Source organism: Adiantum capillus-veneris, chromosome 24 (assembly GCF_014529385.1).
Source record: "Adiantum capillus-veneris isolate H3 chromosome 24, ASM1452938v2, whole genome shotgun sequence".
Taxonomy (NCBI): domain Eukaryota; kingdom Viridiplantae; phylum Streptophyta; class Polypodiopsida; order Polypodiales; family Pteridaceae; genus Adiantum; species Adiantum capillus-veneris.
Window position 1 is genome coordinate 135,246,667 of NC_140954.1, and position 19,454 is coordinate 135,266,120.

Consider the following 19,454-nt stretch of genomic DNA (forward strand, 5'->3'; position numbering starts at 1 on the left):
TATTGAAAGTACTAGATTGGAATAAGATATTTCACATACATGTAGATGCTTCCAATTTTGCCATCGGTTGTATACTAGCTCAACAAGGAGACGGGAAACTTGACTTCCCTATTTCTTATGCTAGCCGACAGTTGAAGATGGCAGAAAATAATTATACCACCACTGAAAGGGAACGATTAGGAATGATCTATGCCATAAAAAACTATAGACATTACCTATTAGAAAAAAAATATGTGTTCTTTGTGGACCACCAAGCTTTATTGTACTTGGTCAACAAACCATGCAGCACAGAAAGAATAGTGAGATGGTTCATCATTCTTCTGGAATTCGATTTCACTGTGGTTGTAAAAAAGGGCACCACTCGTCAAAGAGCAGATCATTTGTCCAGGATTGTTTCCCAATATTTGTTCTCTGTGGAAATGATACCTGGATGGTCGAAAAATATGGTATCATTGAACATAGCTCAAGTGGATTTGGAAATACCACTTCTTATTACAATCGGATTAATTGAGCAATCGGCTATGTATCAATTACTAGCTGGTAGGCTATACAAAAGAAACCAAGATGGAATATTACTCTTATGCATTAATCTTGAAGAGAAAAACCAATACCTAAATCAAGCACATATTACCATAGTGGGACTTCACTTTGCGGAAGACCAAACTATGCAAAGGATCTTGAGACTTGGAGTATTCTAGCCAACTATGAGGAGTGATGTTCGATCTTTCATAAAGGATTGTCCTCAATGTAAAAAACAAACACCTATACCTCATGTAACATTGTTTCAAATGTCGCCTGTTCCTAAGTGGAGTAACTATTTAGTCACTGACTTATCGAGCCGAACATTTCCTGAGGATATGAGTAAACGCTGTCAAAGAGAAATTGAAATTGAAGCAAGAGACTATGCTCTCATTGGAAACCAATTGTATCGGAGAGGTAAGGATCAACATTTGTGTCTTTGTGCAAATAAAGACGAATATATTCCAATTATAGAACAAGTACATGCTGGATTAGTTAGAGGTCACTTTTCTAGTGAGACCGTCACAAGAGAAATCTTAATGGCAGGCATATGGTAGCCAACACTATTTGCAGATGTTAAAGAGTATGTTCAAAGATGTGATGGTTGTCAACGAGCAAAAATGCCAACACGAGTAGATAGCATGCCCTTAAGACCAACGATGGGGACTAGAGCTTCCGCAAAATGGGGCATAGACTTTGTTGGGCCAATACAGCCACTTGCTTATAGAACCCAAGCTCAATATATTATTGTAACTACGGACTATTTGACCAAGTGGGCTGAGGCTAAAGAAACTCAAAAGAATGATGCCAAAACCACTGCTGCATTCTTATATAAGTATGTGTTCAGAAGATATGGACTACCAATAGAAATTTTCAGTGATCGGGGAACTCATTTCCTCAATGAGGTAATCGAGTATTTGCTTAATGAATTTATGGTCATCCATAACAAATCAGCTCCCTATTACCCACAAGCAAATGGACAAACTAAGCATACGAACAAAATCCTTAGCTCGGTATTGACCAAAGTGATTAGTTCAGGAAGGACAGGCTGGGAAATGAATCTCCATGTTGCTCTATGGGCTTATCGAGTTTCATTCAAAACAGCTTTAAATGCTACACCCTTTAACCTTGTTTATGGTCTTGATGCCATACTGCCAATAGAATTTCTATTGCCGACACTAAGGGTAGCAAAGAATCTTGAGTGGACTGGACATGAATTGTCAGAAAGACTTGAAGATTTAGAGAAGCTAGATGAGCAAAGGCTAACTGCTGTAGCTCACATCTATGCACAAAAGCGGAAACAAAAACAATGTTTTGATTCCCATCTAATTACAAAAATATTCAAAAAAGGGGACTCAGTTTTAGTCTATTCCCTTAAGCAACACATTTCCAAGTTTAAGAAAAAGGAAAATGGACCGTTTATTATTGAAGATGTATCTCCAAGTGGAGCAATTAAGCTATCCACGCTGGATGGTGAACCAATGGCTAATTGGATTAGCGGATGTTGTTTAAAGAAGTACAATTTGCCACTAACCAATGAATTGCTAGAATAAATACATGCAGCTAAGCAAAGGAGGAAGATAAAATGACAGCAGGTTATTGATGAAGCCCAAGAGGAAGCTCGGCTTCGGGTAATCAAAAGAAAAGCTTCTATCAAGAACCATCAACCTATTTCCATCAACACCCTGGAAATAGATGACCGACAATGGGAATTGCCAAAAGATGCAATGTCAACAGATGAGGAATGGTTAGATGGAATGGACCTTGGCATCAAAGTACAACTCAACAATCATAGCATGAATGCATTGGTCGATACAGGAGCTCGAGTAAATGCAGTCAGTTATTCCACGTGTAAGAAAGCAACAAGTCAAGCATTGATGGCAGGAATAGCATCTATCAAAGGATGCAACAAGAACCCAACACCAACATTGGGAGTAGTCAACTTAAACGTGATAGTACATGGTTGTTCATGCCCTCATCAGTTTGTATGCTTACCAGATGAACACATGAATGAGACAATGATTCTAGGAATCTCTTGGCTGTGGACATACAAACCAGTACCAAATTGGGATACAAATCAGCTCAAGCTATTGCCTAAAGGCGGGCAACTCATGATTCCAATTGCACCAAGCAAGGAGGAATGGAAAGGATCTTGCCAGCAAAGAAAACCACGGAGCAACCAATCTTCTCCATCCTATCAACAAGCAAATGCTACAGGTAGCATGCAAGGAGTCGGGCAAATTTGGGTACCAAAGGCACAGCTTAAGGACAAACCGATTCAAATATGGGTGCCCAAAACATCATCGACAATACCAAAGACGGTTCCAAAGGTCAAAACACAGAGACGAGCATCTTCGAGCAGGGAACCTAACACGAAATGGATTTGGCAGGAAAAAGAGTACTTATCTTCTCTGCAAACTGCAAAACCAATTAGCAATGGAGAGTTAAGCCTCGGAAACCTCAACCACACCATTCTGACCAAGACAAACCGAGATATCAATGGTGAGAAAAAGCTCGACAACAGTCAAAAGTGTTACCAACAGCTTAGACGTATATACTACTAGAAAATCATCAAAAAAGTCCTTTTTTATTATCTTTCATCATTTTTCTCGATATTGAGACTTAAAAATGGAGAAATTCAACAAAAAACAATAAAGCTATGTTTTTCAATGGATTTTCACTTTGCTTTTTTAGCGCATTTTGTTATAATCTTTGATTTTTTCAATAAACAGGTCAAAAATTAATAATAAATAGCAAAGGAGCTCATATGGAAAAACTGAAGACACGGTGCTGATCGGAAAGACAAGAAAGACAAGCACAAAAAATTTCAATGAAATCGGAAGATGGAAGCGGGAAGCCTAAATTAGGCGGCCAGACCTACTTTTGCAGAACTCTTGCAGAATGAGCTACAAGAACCTGATTGGGAAAATTTTTGAGTATAACTTAGATTTCACGGGCTAGTAGGACTAACGGGGGAATTTAGGGAAAAAAGGTTCGGGAAGTCCGGGTATAGATATCCCAGGTAGGCTAAAACCACCTCATTTCCACTTGTTGCCTTTGGAGAGAAAGCTTTTCGACCTCTTTCGCGCGTCTTTTCGGAGTTCACAGTCGCCTGTTTTCAGCACCGTCTCACACAATACATGAGGGGTAAGTTCTTTACTCATCAACAATCCATTTTATACGGCTGGAAGCTAGTCTAAACCCCTAGAAAAAACCCTAGAATCCGAGTAGTGCACGAAGACCTACGACCAAAAATCGACCATAGCGGCCCGTTAGCTCAACCAAATCAGATGAGATTTGAATTGTAGCATGCCCCAACATATTAGAACACTTCTATATCAACAGTTGACCATTCGGCAAGGGTCGAGGGGGTCCCAAGAAAAGCTAGGTTTTTGGCAGATACCATAATTGGGTTCTGACTCCACAGACATATTACCTACGAGGTCTATACACAATGCGTGAAATCAATCAAGCAAAGCCCTTGAAAAGCAGAAAACGGCTCGAAGTCTACAAATCGTCAAATTTGACATACGGGGTCAAACTGACTCCACATGAGCCAAAATTGGATGAGTTGCTTCACAACTATGTTGCGGACAAGTCCATAGCCTTAAATGTGACAGACCAACTCAACACGCAGTGTAGTCACAAAAATTGGTGATTTTAGAGTCGACAAAGCACAAAGTGATGCCGGCAAGACCAAACTTTACCAAATTCAATTTAGGACTTGTTTTAGGTGTATAGAGTGTGTTTAGGTCAAAAATTTTAAGTTTTGCAAGAAAAATGTGACTATTGTAAATAATCGTGATTATTTACTTTTGCACTAATTTGGCTTGAAAGTTGCATCTTTATCTCACATATCATTTATACACACCTATTACATGCCAAAATTCAAGTATGAGCCAAAATGATCGCATATAACTTGAAAATTTGCCAAAAAAAGCAAAGAAGTCTTTGCAAGCCAATTTCTGAGTTATGGGTCACATTTTTTGATCCAAATCATCCCATATCCCATACACAAGGTCTATACAATGCTTAGGACCAAGTTGTACCAAAAAATGTTTATTTTGGTAGAAAAGTTAATGATCGCGATCATTTACTTTTTGGACAAAATGGGAGAAATTTGCAATTTTGCCATCATACATCCAAAGTATATGATGTCCTAAGTCCACTAGCCAAGTTTGAACAAATTTGGAGCTCAAAATTTCAAAATCTCTTTACAACTACTGTTTCAGAGACCTAAAGCCTAAATCTGGCACCATTTTCATCCTATGCATCCAAATGAGCCCATATTTCACTTAGAGTATCTATTTGGTATATACTTCAAGCTTATAATGCCAAATTTGCAAAAAGTTGAAAAATTTACCCAGCTGTAAATAATCGCGATTATTTACTTTTGTTGCAATTTTTTGTTTGGACTTTATAATTTTGTTCCTTACATGTTTTTATGCATCTATGCTTGTTCAAAAATTGATTTGAAGCAAATTGGACCAAAGTTGTCAGCATTTTAGATTGAAGGACATTTCAGAGAAAAATATGTCAAATCTGCTTACTTTGACACTCTATTCATTGAACAAAAACCATGCAAGCAGCAGAGAAGGCCAAGAAGAAGCTCAACCAAAAAGAAAAGTTACAAGAGCTAACAGCATACCAAATGGACCCCGATACAGTCAAAACCGCCAAAGCAACTTATCTTTCAAGAGAAGAGCATAACACCACAGTGTTCATCGGAAGATTCAAGAGCGAAGAGGGACATCAGGTAGAGCTGCAACTTCTACCAAAAGAAGTACATGATGTCGTCGCAAAGCCCCATACCAAAGAAGCCAATAGGAGGCTTGGTCTAAGAGAATTTTTTGAACAAGATCCGTGTGGAGTGGACTTCCAAAAAGCTTATGAGCTTTTTTCCATGATAAAAGAAGATGGAACCCCTCAAATCTCTGACCCACAAGGGAATAAACTTGAAGTGGTAATTACCAAGGAGGTAGTAGCAGAGGTACTCAAACTGCCAATAGAGGGAATGACAATGAGGGCAAGAGATAGAAAGACAATAGGTACTTTCACCAAGGAAACCATCGCTGCAACATTTGCCGATCTCATCCACAAATAGGTGGAAGATCCCGCAATGTTGTACCATCAGCATTTCCACTTCCTTGCCAAAAGATCGCCAAGGTATACAACACCAAATCATGCGGCTGCCACGACCTTTACACAAGTTCTCAAATCAACAACCAGGCAATCAATTGACCATGCACAATATGTTTTGTCCACATTGAAAGGGACAAAGAAAGAAGGGAAAATCACATATTTGGGTGCACCAGAGGTTTTGACCAGGATTGCTTACCATGCCATCGGCATGGCCGACAACTTTTCGCCTGCCCAGATCATAACACTTGGATACTGTCAGCACAATCTTCTCGTCGAGCTACAAGATCTACCAAGAGATCATACAAGTCTGATGAAGAGTCTGCTGAGAGCTTGCCAGAACGACACAACAGTGATCGCTCGGATAACAAGGAAAGGAGAGCTCGAATTGAAGAAATAAAGAGAGAAGCCATGGAAACACACTAGGAGGAACCTGTACAAAAGCAAGCCAGATTTGAAAAAGAAAAGCAATCATACAAATGCGGCCGCCAAGCACGAGGCAAGGACCCAACAAATTGGGTACCCATTGAGCTTAAAGGACCAAGAACCAAGCATCATACCAGGAAGCAGGTTGAAGATCCCACGGAATCCCTGGAAAAGATGTATCAAGAAGCAGAAGCCTTCAAGCTGAGGGAAGCCCAAGAAGCGGCAAAGAAAGCGAAAGAGGCGGCAAAACAACAAAAGCACGCAGAGGAAGCTAAGGAACAAGGAGAAGCACAACCTAATCAAGGAGATCTGTCTCCCCACCCTTCTTCACTTGTTTCTAAACAACATGATCACCCCATGCCGAGTCCACCACCTTCACTAATGGTGGATAAAGCCAAAGAACCTGAGCCCAGCAAGGAGACAGAGCCTGAACAAAGAGAAGTAGCTGAATCAACACAACAGACAGCTGAATCAATACAACAGGCAGTTGAATCTACACAAGAGCAACAAAAATAGCGCGACAAAGAGCTAGAAAGGGCAGCCAGTTCTACACCATCAGAGGACAACAAGAAGTTTGAGCAGCCAAGAGAATAGGAGGCCGAGGAAACACCCTCTACCTCAACACAACAAGAGAAGGCCGAGGCATCCACGAAGCCTCAGGATGACAAAATGACAAAAGATCAGCCACAACCACAAGGGCAACATCAACCAACCGCCATGACGCCGCCAAAAAATACACAAGAATCTGCAGAAACATCAAGTCAGCTGGCAAGAAACGAAGATTGGCAATCAAATGATGAGGTCATCTTGCAAGTTCATGAGTATGCTAAGCAAATGCAGGACATGACTAAAAGACTTCTCTCAGCAGCACTTAGCCGTAGCACAAGGGCCAAAGAATTAGAGATGGTGATTGACGCACTCCAAGGGGAGTTAGAACGACTCAACGTCATCACTGATCTACAAAGACAAGTGCAGGAGTTGAAAGCGAAAGCTGAACAACATCAGCTCGCAAGAGATAAGCAGCAGAAAGAGATGGAGGAGCTTGGTGATTTGCTTACAAAATTATCAGATGCATGCAAAGCAAAAGATGAACAACTGAGAGAAGTTACAAATGAACTTCTAACTACAACCCTGTTAGTTTAGAAGATGAAGTTTCAGTTAGATGTAGCAAATGCCTCCCTACAGTACTCAGAGCAAAGAATAAATGATCAAGCAATTTTCCTGTAGCAAATCAGAAAAAATCCCACAGTGGCCTCAATCAAAAGAACAGACGAGGTCTACAAAGCATTAGAGAAAAAGAATAAGGACCTCAAGTTGGAGCTTAAATTGGAGCAGTCTCAGCACAGAGACCAAGCTTTAATGCGGGTCCAAATAGAAGACGAGCTATTGAAATAAATACGAGAACTTAAAAGAATCATCCAGCTATTGAGAAAGGGAAGGTCGGAAACACAAGAAGAGGCAGGCGCTTTAGAGAAACCATAGATAGAGATCCCCTCAGTTTCATTCGCTGAGATGGAGACACAGCCAACCGAAGAGCTAAGTGGCGAGGAGGAGTTTCAAGTATACATTACCGAAGCAGACACATTGCCAATGGTCTAGCTCTCAAAGGTTGAGGAAGATGCACTAAAGGAAAAAATGACACAAGAGGTAGATGATCAGTGGAAGGAAGCAATGGATTGGGAGTTGAGAGTACTTCACTCCGTCAATGTCACACAACTCACTCCCAATCAAATCAATGCACAATGGCACCAATAATCCCTGCCCTATTGTCTAATAAAGATGAAGTTGCTACAAGTTAAAGAAAGGCTTTACACCGACATGCAAGTCGAGGGCGTAGATCAAGACCACCCGAAGTGGAGGCTAAGCTGGTTGAACAAGAATTCAAGGTATCTGATTTTATTCACAACAGCACCTGTGGCCCTACAAAAGGATCCTACTTTACGTCATGTACCAAGAGTAAGGACCTAGATAGCACATGAGGCACTAACAAAGAAGCGGCCAACTTGGTTGAATTACCCCAGATTGCCTGCTCTAGCAAAGGGACCACTGACTGAAGAATACATGGTAAAAACCCTAACGGGCGCCATGTCATTTTTCAAAAGTCTAACAGATTTATCTTGTGCTATGATATATAAAATTTGTCGAATGCTGCTCACCTGCATCGAAGTATTCCATGAGCCAGAGCAAGTAGGCACCCCTTGGATGTCATTCCTCGATGGTAACAAAGGTTTGTGCTATTATCTCAGTGGCCAACCTTCCAAAGAAGTCCTCTATGGCTTCTACACTAGATGTCTGTTTTTACCTTCTCACAATATGCTGGCGTTTGAGGAAGCATTCTACACAAGATTCTTCACTTGGCGAACGAAAATATTTGAGCCAGTGATCAGCAACCTGACATCACAGTTTGTAGTCTACTAAACAGTGGAGCTCAAAAACAGAGTCACTTAAAGACCGCCTCGCCAGCCGTCAAACTCAAGACTACTTCAGCCCATAAAGTTGTGTCAAGGAACGACACATGCGAGGAGGGGGGAAATTTTAGCAGCAAGCTAACACGGATATCACGAATACCATTTTTTGAAGCTCTCATTATAAAAACACTTATTATTTTTTATAAATAAAAAATATTGTAACTCCTATTTTTTGGATAAACCTTGTAATTGATGAGTTGGGGCTGCAAGCTTCCAGATTGTATCAACCTTTCATTGCCTATCTTTAGTTAGAGCTCCCAAATTATTAGTTGTGACCACCAAAAACCTTGGCTAAGGTATAAAAGCCAATTTTTGTAAGTTATTGTAAGTTTTGGATAATGAAATACACATCTTGAGCTAACGGCGCTCACTTATCTCCTTCTCGCGCTTCCTACTCCCTCCTCGATTGTCACATTGCAGTCGCGTTTGTTGCATTGCAACCGCAGGTAAGAGGTCTATGCATTGACGTAAACACTTTACAATATTTTGTAGCTTTTGGCATCGCTGACCCGCGGCCTAATTTCATCATAAGTAGGAATTTACACATTGAAAATAAAAAACTAAGCACAGGCGGGGTATTGGGACATCATTGCTAAAAAAATCCACTAGGTAAAAAATCCACTGTTGTTAATAATCGCGATTTTGACACTTGACCTAAAGTGGGGCTTGAGACCATAAGCATGTGTGCTTAGGTCTTATAAACATGTCCTAGAAGTTTCGTTTACATTTGGATGTTATTTGATGCTATAACGGGTGTGATTTGTTTGCCAATGAGCAGTTGGCTTTTGATGATTTTAGTCACTTGTGTGTAGCTTGAGTTAGATGCGAGTTGTTAGTTGTTTTCCGAGATATTGACAACCTCTTGTAGCCTCTATTCACTAGTTGAGTTAGCTTCGTCCCATGGATTGATAATTTAATCGTGGTTCTCGCTAAAACTGCAATAAGATAGGATAGTGAGGTTAGATACACATCCCACACCCTTCAAACCAAAGATTAAACACATCATTTAGAACATTTTCTCTAAGGGCATCATGTGAAAATTTCGCACGAGCAAAGACTTATAATCAAAATACCGCTTGTTGTCCACTGCATAGCCAAATTTTTAGACCCCAGGCTCCTTGGAGGACCACTATATTGACTCATCAGATGAGAGAACCCACTTAGCCAATCAAAAGCTTGATTAAACTTGCTAATGAATGTATTTAAATCTCTGAGATCACTTCGTGAGTGTGTGTTATTCACTGCTCCATGTATGGAGTTACCTATGCATGTAGGGCGGAGTATCATATAACGTTGTGAGTTGGTGAACTATCTATATATGTTTTATGGTTTGTTTTGATGAGTTGATTTCATGTGTTTGATACTCATGAACTTATATGGGGATGTATGGTTAGTCATCCTGAATCGTACGATGAATAAGGCGGCTTTCTTTCAGTGTTACCGTTTGTTACATGAGTCTCATACGGCCAAAGTGATGTGATAAGGTGTTAATCTATATTATGGAGCTGAGACTGATGTATTGGATTACTTTCATTTGCACGTTATACATGCACTTGAAAATATCAAAAAGTTTCGCATATGTGTGATGTTATGGTATATGGTTGATCAAAGTGACTTTGCTTATATGGTTGATCAAAGTGACTTGGCTGTTTTTCATCATGATTATCTTGATGGGATGATGTCATGTGACGTGCATGTGTAAATAAATTACTTTCTGCCATTCTAGGTCAAACTAGCTCTATGTGCTAGGGAGGTGAGCTGCAATCATACTGCATCACTTATGCATGGTTATACATTGTTAAAATTGGACTTTGATATCATGTTTAGTTGCTGGTCAAACATCTTTTATGCATAAAAAGTTCATATTTTAAGGGCTATGTTTGTGGGCTCAGTTTGATTGCAGTGGATATGCCAAACTCCAAGTATGGGAGTTGGGTTAGTATGAAATATGTCTTATAGTCAAGGGCTAAAATCCCTCATGGAGTATGGTTGTGATTTTGATTGTGAAATCTTGGATTTCGTTTTGGGATATGGTCATGTTGCCATGTTATGTGCTAAAGTTGTTTTTGCAGGATTGGATGTCTATCACCCAGAGTTGGGTGGAGTGATCACCCATGTGATGAGATGTGAAATATGGTTTGTGGTTTTGGATTTCATCATGAAATGGTTTTGATGGTTTATAGCAGATGTGTAAGGGTAGAGACCCTATATAGTCTGATGCTTGGATAAGATCGTTTGTGCATAAGAAAGATGATGTTGTGATTGTACTCATGTGTTATGTTCCTCATGGCAGAATCGCTACAAGACTAGGATCACCTACATCACTTAGCCTTAGATGAAAGGGTCGACGTGTAAGGGTAGAGATCCTGTGCAGTCTGATGCTTGGAGAAGATTGTTTGTGCATATTGAATATGCTATTGTGATTGGACTCATGTGTTATGTTTATCATGGTAGAATCGCTACAACTAGGATCACATTATCACTTGGCCTTAGATGAAAGGGTCAATGACTTGGAACTTTGTTGGATCGGGTATGTTTCCCAGGTCTTTTTTTCTTTTTTCCCAGGTCTTCTTGAAATATGATGGTCGGACGACGGCCGGAAAGTGGTCGAAAAACGACTGGTCGGTTGGCCGGTTGGTCAATGGCCGGTGGCCAGTGGCCGAATTCAAAAGCGGACTTGTCTTCCTAAGGGCGGCCACACATGGGCGGATTGGAGGGTCCGATTTGGACTTATCTACACAAGGGAGGCTACACATGGCTGCCTCTCATGAGAGAGGGCAGCCCTTTTGGCCTATAAAAGGAGGCCATTTCTACACACATTACATAGTGTGAAGTTGATGCAACAAGGTGGGTGTGAGGTGGTGAGAGTGAAGCAAGGCGGACGCTCTATTAAGGGTATAATCCCTTTGTAACCTACTTCTTGTTTGAAGTACTAAAGCCATTAAGTGGTTGTTTTCCCGTGGATGTAACCCACATTGGGTGAACCATGTATATCGTGTGTACTCTCTCTCTCTCTCTCTCTCTCTCTCTCTCTCTCTCTCTCTCTCTCTCTCTCTACTCTATAATCTCTTGTGTGTGTAAATTATCTCTCTCCATTAAGTAACCTACTCAAATATCTACTTAGCTACGTCATATTTCCGAACACTATTAAACAACATTAATGGATGATTTTTTGTGCATATAGTAAGGGTATGTATTGTTAATGAAAATGTTTCATTGTTTGTACCTAGATGTGATTTATTTCTCACATTCTATTATGGTTCAAACATGTAAGCACATCTTTCAAGCGATTGCAATGGACGAAACTATTTAGTTCTTTTCATAAGCTATTTACCCTCCTCTTCCACATGTGTTATGAGCATAACATTGTTCATAAGCATTGGCAATCACTATCATAAAAATGCAAGCTTGGATCAATTTTTGCTAAATGCATACACACTAGGTGTTATGGGCCCTAGTATTTAGCAAAGGTAGATTTGGAGAGGCATGCAAATTCATGAAATTGATAGATTATGAAGCATTCGTCACCGAAGATGCAGTATCTTTATGGAAATCCGTGTGGACCTACCAATCATCATACAAGGTCATGGCTTAGTATGGGTGCTTGTAGATAAGTTGACTAAACTTTGTAAAGTTTATTTAGTTCACTATTCAATCTATCACGTTGACCAAGTTGGTTGTTTATAATTTGTATTGATTATATAGCTTACTCAGACATATTGGGAGTAATTGAGACCCACGTTTATAGAGGAGTGTTATAAATAGTTGGGAAGAAACAACTCAATATGAGTATTGTCAGTCATCCAGAGATGGATAGGTAGTTTCCAAGTGTTAATATCATGCTAGAGGATATGCTAAGAGCATATGTTAGTAAAAAGCAATCCAATTGGAAAGGTTATCTCTCTAGTTTAAAGTTTACTTACCATGATCCAAAGCATGTTTGCAACTAGATTTAGCCCTTTCACAGATTGTCAACCTTGATCACTAGTTACGGTGGTGTTGCCTATTGATTGAAAGTGACAGTAAGTCAAGTACTTAATCTATGTTGATGGCTTATGTCATCATGTCACTTTCTTGGAAAGTGGAGAAGAGGTATTCTTATATATTCTAGCACCTTCAAAAAGTTTGAGACTTGATTATTCATTTAGAGATCTCTTAGTTGTTGTAACTCATTAGAAGTACTCATATGAGTTATAAATAAGAGTCTACATATTGTGTTACATACAAGCCTGTTACACAAATAGTTACAAATGGAGAACAATGTGAAGAATGAAGATGTTTTTCTTGGTTTCATTGAGCCTCCTATTGAACCATGTATGACTCAGATGAACAACTGGACCCGTGAGGGGTGCCACTGTGGAAAGCAGTAGTATTCTGATGAAGATATCAAAACTTTCTTTTTTGAGGACGAAAATTCTTCTCTAAGAAGGGAGCAATGACAAGCCAAGGGCTAGGACTCACATGCAATTAAGGGATCTATATATAGCATATCAAGGGCATATATATTGCAGGGTTGGATGGAGAACTTCATGTGGTTGTCCCCCGCCTCATAAGCACTCATTGACAGCATGGCAAGGCCGAAGGGTACATGTTATGATAGGCGTGTGGTCTGCAAGTGGAAGTGTTTTCAATGCGGCCATGTACGAGTGCCTAGAGGATTACAGGTGTGACTCACATCAGTTGTGGTAGCTTTCAACTACCTTACTACCTCCTCAATAATTCTATGCTACTAATGGTACCAATTATTTTTTGTGATTTTCTAAATCGCTACTGCCAGCTAGCCTTGATGATGGGTTTCTACAGAAGTGCTCGCTTGCTCATGGGTGACAAGGAAAGGCAAGGTTAGGACAGCCAAGCAAGCAGCATATCTTTTAAAAAAAGGAGCTTTTTCTACTAATAGGGAGAATGCCTACGTGCTCAACAAGAAAACTCTTTGCACACACACCTAATCCTAGTGAGAGATTAGAACGTGTTAACGACCTCAAATTTTTGGTAATTAAAAGCTCATCCAAGAGTTGTGGAAGAGGGCTATCTCCACAACATGAACCAAAATGATGCCAAAACGAGGCTTTATTATGTTAATTGCAAATGTGACTAACTAAGTGCAAGGATCAAAAGGCTTATTAAATTGCATGAATAATGCTAAAGAGCGATGAAAAGTATGTTGAGTATAATCAATACAAAGTGCAAAGGGGTCTTGATCATGCAACCAAGATGAGCAAGAAGAGGACTCGCTTGGTTTAGCTTAGAGAAATTTATAGGCTTAGGCATGGAACCATTGGCTCTGATACCACATGAAAGGAAATTGGGTTATGGCAGAAATGAGAGTGGACCATTTATGGCATAGTTAGTAAGTAAATTACGAGAGAGAGAGAGAGAGAGAGAGAGAGAGAGAGAGCTTGACACTAATGGAAATAGCAAAACATGGATTTAATTAATGATAAACTAAATGAAAATGGTGAATACAAAGTAGCTCAAATGATGGGGCAAATGCATGATACAAAGTGCGCAGCTCAGGCTTTTTTTATGGAGTAGGGAGAGAGCATCCAATGACATAATCGATGATGTCAAAGTATAGGCTTCCAAAGTAAAGGGGGTTTCCACTAGTTGGTGGTGCGTTTGTCACACACCCAATACATTTATGGCAAATCCTACAATGAAGCACATTTTGAAATACTTTAAGGATACAATGAGCAAGTGCTTAATCTTTGGGAATAGCGATGTGTCCATAGTGAGTTACATAGATGCAAATTATGCAAGTTGTATAAATAATCAAAAATCCACATTTAGTTGTATATTAATGTTGCCAAAGCAATCGTTTCGTGGAGGTCATGTCTTTGGGATCGCACTTCATCTTTCACCACAAAGGCAGAGTATATTGCAGTTTCTAGTGCTAGCAAAGGACGTTGTATGGGTAGCTCATTTAGTGGAGGATCTTTGCATTCATTAGTGTCCAGTGTTGCATTGTGATACTCAATATGCTATAACGTTAGCCAAGATCCCCATGTTTCACTCAAAGTTGAAACACACATAGAGGTCAAGTATCATGTGATACAAGATATATTGCTAACAAATACATTGAGTTAATCAAGGTCTGTACGGATGATAACCCTGGAGATGCTCTTACAAAGAGCTTCGCCTCAGAGCGGTTTGTACATTGCATTGAGATGATGGGTGTAGGGTGAATCCACATGCATGCTCCACAATTGTAGAGTTTTATACATATATAAGCCACTTGAGCCACGTTGACCTTCAAGTGGGAGTTTGGTGGGAGTTTGTTGGGGTTTCACGATAACTAAGCCAGGCACTCACTTAACTCATCACTAACACAATTCACTTATTTGTTTAATAGAATAATAAAAGGAGTGGATGAGAAGAATGGACTCTACCACATGCTATATGTCTTCTTCTTCCCGCACTCACTACACGCATACTCTGTCCCCACTCACATACCACTTGCAACTCTCTTGAGTGTGGCCGAAGATCTTCTGCTTTGGCGCTTACAAGTAGAGACTCTCTATCAAACCATCAAAATTTATGTATTGACCTTATATGTAGAGAAATAACTAAGCATTAAAAGCCAACCAAAGTAAAGAAAAGTTATGAGGTACAAATATATATTGAAATGGTTGAGCAAGTGTTATGGATAAAAAAGCTCCAATATGACATACCATTGAAACGAAATGGGAAGCTTTCAAGAAAAGTTATTTGTTCTTGTGCCGAAGAATGCTCTGTCATAAAGCATGTTCATGGTATCAACAAATGTAGATCATGAAAAAGATGGTTTGATAAGGAGTGTCAAAATGCTCCAAAGAAATGCAACTATAGATAAAGATAACTATCAAAGTCATTTACATGTATACAAAGCATTGATTCAAAAGAAGAGAAGAACATGAAAAGTCGAGCATTAACCTTTTCAAGTTCAAGAAAAGACACTTGTATATAAAAGATTTTGGAGAAACTTGAAAGGGAAGTGGGTTGAGAGTACTAGTAACTAGAGTCTTATGGATACATATATGCATTGTGAGCAACTATATGAGAAACCAACCACCGAAAACATGCCATTTTATGGTTCATTTCCATGACCCTTCGCTTTTAGTATTGAATACGTGTGCGGCAAGCTTGGAAAGTTGGGCACTTGCAAAGCGGGATATCATCAAGGTATCAAACCGGAAATGATCCAATGGACAGGTGATTTATCACATGATTGCATGTGTAATATGTTCAACCTTGCGCTTCAAGATGATATGCCTCATGATTGTGAAACACTAATTGGAACAAGCCTTTTGCATAAAAGTGAGGATGTAAAGAATGTAAATAACTATTGAGCTATAATGATCTAGTCTTTTATGGTAAAGTTATTTGGATGCATAATGGAAATGAAATTGTGTGATCGGGTTGAAAAGAATGGAAAGCATGTAAAAAAACAAGCACGTTTCTGACAAAAAGTCAATTGAAAAGCAAATGATTGTATTGTTGTTTTGTGGACTTCAAGAAAGCCTTTGATATAATTCCACGCAAGAATTTGTGGAGGACGGAAGAAATCAAAGTCCCAAATAAGTTTGTGCTTACGATTTCTCGAATCTATTAGAAGGTGATATGTCGATCGCACATGGAAAGAGGAATTTCTTGCACTTTTGGGATTAAACAAGGATGTCCGATGTCACCAACCCTCTTTGGTCTATGACTCTATATCAATCCCACATGAATGTTCACAAGCTTACAAGAAGTCTGAACTTTAAAACCAGTGAGAAACCTCCGTAGCACGCACAATCAAGCTCCACAAAAGCCTCTAAAAGAAAGAACATGAAACCAAAAACAGCATTAATCTCTTTTCTTTGCTCTTGTGCAAATAGATGAAACTTAATCGAAATAGATGAAATCCATCTCTCTTTTTCCACTTACCACGAATTGTGAGAAGCTAGCACATTGAGGACATTCAACATAACGACTAAATTCCTACAGCAAATCTTAAAAGGTTGTTAACAGAAGCCTCAATATGTATACGTCTGGTATGAAGCCTGAATGAACACTTATTGATCAATAGCTCAACTTTTAACCTGCACAACAACAGGAAAGTAAACAGAATCCTACACCTACAATAGTCGAATGAAAGCATACAGTAACATAATGAATGAGACGATACAACGCACGTAGACGTCCCACCATGGCCATGACTAACTGAAGGAGAGAAAATACCATCTCAACGTTTTGTTATCAGCTCTAGTAAAGTTAAGAAAAACACTTCCACTTAACTGCAGTTTAATCCAGGCATATGACTGGAACAAATCGATCAGTAAGACTACATTACAACTGCAGAAAACGATTGGTGGAACAAAAAGTACGACATCCAATGATAAAAGTTACAAACCATGCCACTGAATACATTGCACAAAGCATGCAACGATCGTTATAAAAGTGCCAAACACGTTTGTGTACTAGAATCTCTGTCAGGAAGGTCTGACCAAGAGATGTAGCTTACAATTTGATCACAGTAGGCCTACACAAAAGCACTGAAGCTAGGCCGAGACACAAAGATACAACCAAACTTCCTTGAAGTCCTCTCCAGCCGCAAGGAATACCATGTCAAACACCGGAGGCGGCCTGAAAGAGCGATCAACAATCTGCCATTACAACAACTGCAGAAAACGATTGGTGGAACAAAAAGTACGAAATCCAATGATCAAAGTTACAAACCATGCCACTGAATACATTGCACAAAGCATGCAACGATCGTGAAAAGTGCCAAGCACGTATGTGTACTAGAATCTCTATCAGGAAGGTCTGACCAAGAGATGTAGCTTACAATTTGATCACAGTAGGCCTACACAAAAGCACTGAAGCTAGGCCGAGACACAAAGATGCAACCGAACTTCCTTGAAGTCCTCTCCAGCGGCAAGGAATACCATGTCAAACACCAGAGGCGGCCTGAAAGAGCGATCAACAATCTGCCATTACAACAACTGCAGAAAACGATTGATGGAACAAAAAGTACGAAATCCAATGGTAAAAGTTACAAACGATGCCACTGAATACATTGCACAAAGCATGCAATGGTCGTGAAAATTGCCAAACACATTTGTGTACTAGAATCTCTGTCAGGAAGGTCTGACCAAGAGATGTAGCTTACACTTTGATCACAGTAGGCCTACGCGAAAGCACTGAAGCTAGGCCGATACACAAAGATGCAACCGAACTTCCTTGAAGTCCTCTCCAGCGGCAAGGAGTACCAAGCATTCCGAGCCATGTCAAACACCAGAGGTGGCCTAAAAGAGCAATAAGTAAACAGGTTGCAAAGGGTCATCCAGAAGATGCCTCCATCAGCAAAAAGGCTACAACGCCATGAATCTTCTCTGATCGAAGGGGGCCCTGTAAGATGCTGAGAAGTTCTTGCTACCTCCACCTAGTTGCAACTCCCAAACTCCAAAACCAAGTATAACATGATCAGGGCCCACCCAGAAGAAGTCTCCCTTCGAATTTCACAATTGACTTAATTTGAGCAAGCACAATCTCACAGGGAATCAACGGCACCAGCAAACTGGTCCATGCATCAAGGCTTACATGATAAGCAAGCAAGCAATGTTCCCGGTCATCCATGGACGATACCAGCCACCAGAAATCAGCATCTACCACACTCAGATGATCAGAGGATGGATGACTCGATACAAAATTGCGCAGCGATTTCCCTGACTTGAAATAAAGATGGGGGTTGTTGACCTCCTTCCAGCATGCGCTCCTGGACTCAAAGAACTCGAAAGAAGTCGGAAAAAGAAAACAAGTATTGAGGAGAATGTAGTAACAGCTTGGATCCTTTCCATTGCGGGTCATGGAGAGGTAAAAAGTATTGGGGCCTTGCATAGAGAGCGAGGGAGGAGGGAGCACTTTGACAGACCCAGTGAGGCAGTTGAAAACGATAAAGTCGTAGGACTCCGCTGCATCAGGCCTGCGCACAATGGCTGAGATGAGGCCTCCTGCAGAGCAAAGAAAGAGGTCGTGAAAAAAGGGGGCATCAATGTCCATATACTTGAGTCTGTGGGCCACGTGAGAGCAATTGCGGCCACCCAGTAAGGCAGAGAACAGGGTTGGGAAGGGGAGGCCGGAAGAAAGCCTTCTGTTCAAGCTCTGAGGTTTCCTCCTCCGTCTTGTGTAAGGAGCAGGTGCTGTAGGCTCTAAAGCGCCACTCAAGATGGCCATACGAACTTACACGCCAGTTACGAGGGCCATACTTGGGGGGGCGAGCCATCACGAACCAGATCTCCTCCGACTTAAAACTCTGCAGGAAGCTATTCCATGCCTTGCAAACGCACCACATCCGGCGACGATTCCGCACAGGAAGCCGATCCAGGATTAGATCATGGGCGTGGGCAGGCAGCGGCAGCCCATCGTCGTCATCATCATTCCCTGCATCCTGAGTGGTGGGTTCAATGGGCTTTCTGTCGCAGCGTGATATTCTGTGCTGCTGCTACTGCTTCTTGCCGATGACCCAAAACGATCCCTCCTCCTGTGCTTGACTACATGCCTGATGGATGGCCTGTACCTACTCTGCTTCTCCATTGCCCCTTCAACGGGAAAAACTCCACCTTTTCTCTGCGGTTGTAGGTTGTGCGCGTCTTGGCTTTTCAAACACGTCAAAAATTCCAAAGACGGAGTAGGCATCGACGGGCAGTAAGGGTCCACGTGGTTTTGGCAGATCCAACAGATAAAATAAGGTTATGCACTGTCCAAACCTCTTTACACCAGTGACATTTGGGCCGTCCAATGGAGAAAGGGCTTTTGGGGGTTTTGTTGGGGGGGGGGGGGGGGGGGGGGGGGGGGATGCATTAAGGAAATTTAAAGATTGTTCACAACTTTTAAGATGCAAAGAGACGCATCATTGTGCAAGCACACATGCTTTTACGATGC

At 40.6% G+C, this 19,454-nt stretch overlaps 1 protein-coding gene across 1 annotated transcript; it reads right to left on the reverse strand.

Moving 5' to 3' along the window:
* Positions 1 to 16,884: 16,884 nt before the first annotated feature.
* Positions 16,885 to 19,234, reverse strand: LOC147427196 (uncharacterized). The gene is made up of 6 exons (XM_086498660.1): positions 19,090 to 19,234; positions 18,594 to 18,985; positions 18,114 to 18,523; positions 17,950 to 18,022; positions 17,683 to 17,818; positions 16,885 to 17,480 (listed from the first exon to the last, which is right to left on the reverse strand). Exons 1-6 carry the CDS (start codon positions 19,206 to 19,208, stop codon positions 17,396 to 17,398), a joined length of 1,215 nt encoding a protein of 404 aa, XP_086354786.1. The 5' UTR covers positions 19,209 to 19,234; the 3' UTR covers positions 16,885 to 17,395.
* Between the last annotated feature and the right edge of the window lie 220 nt (positions 19,235 to 19,454).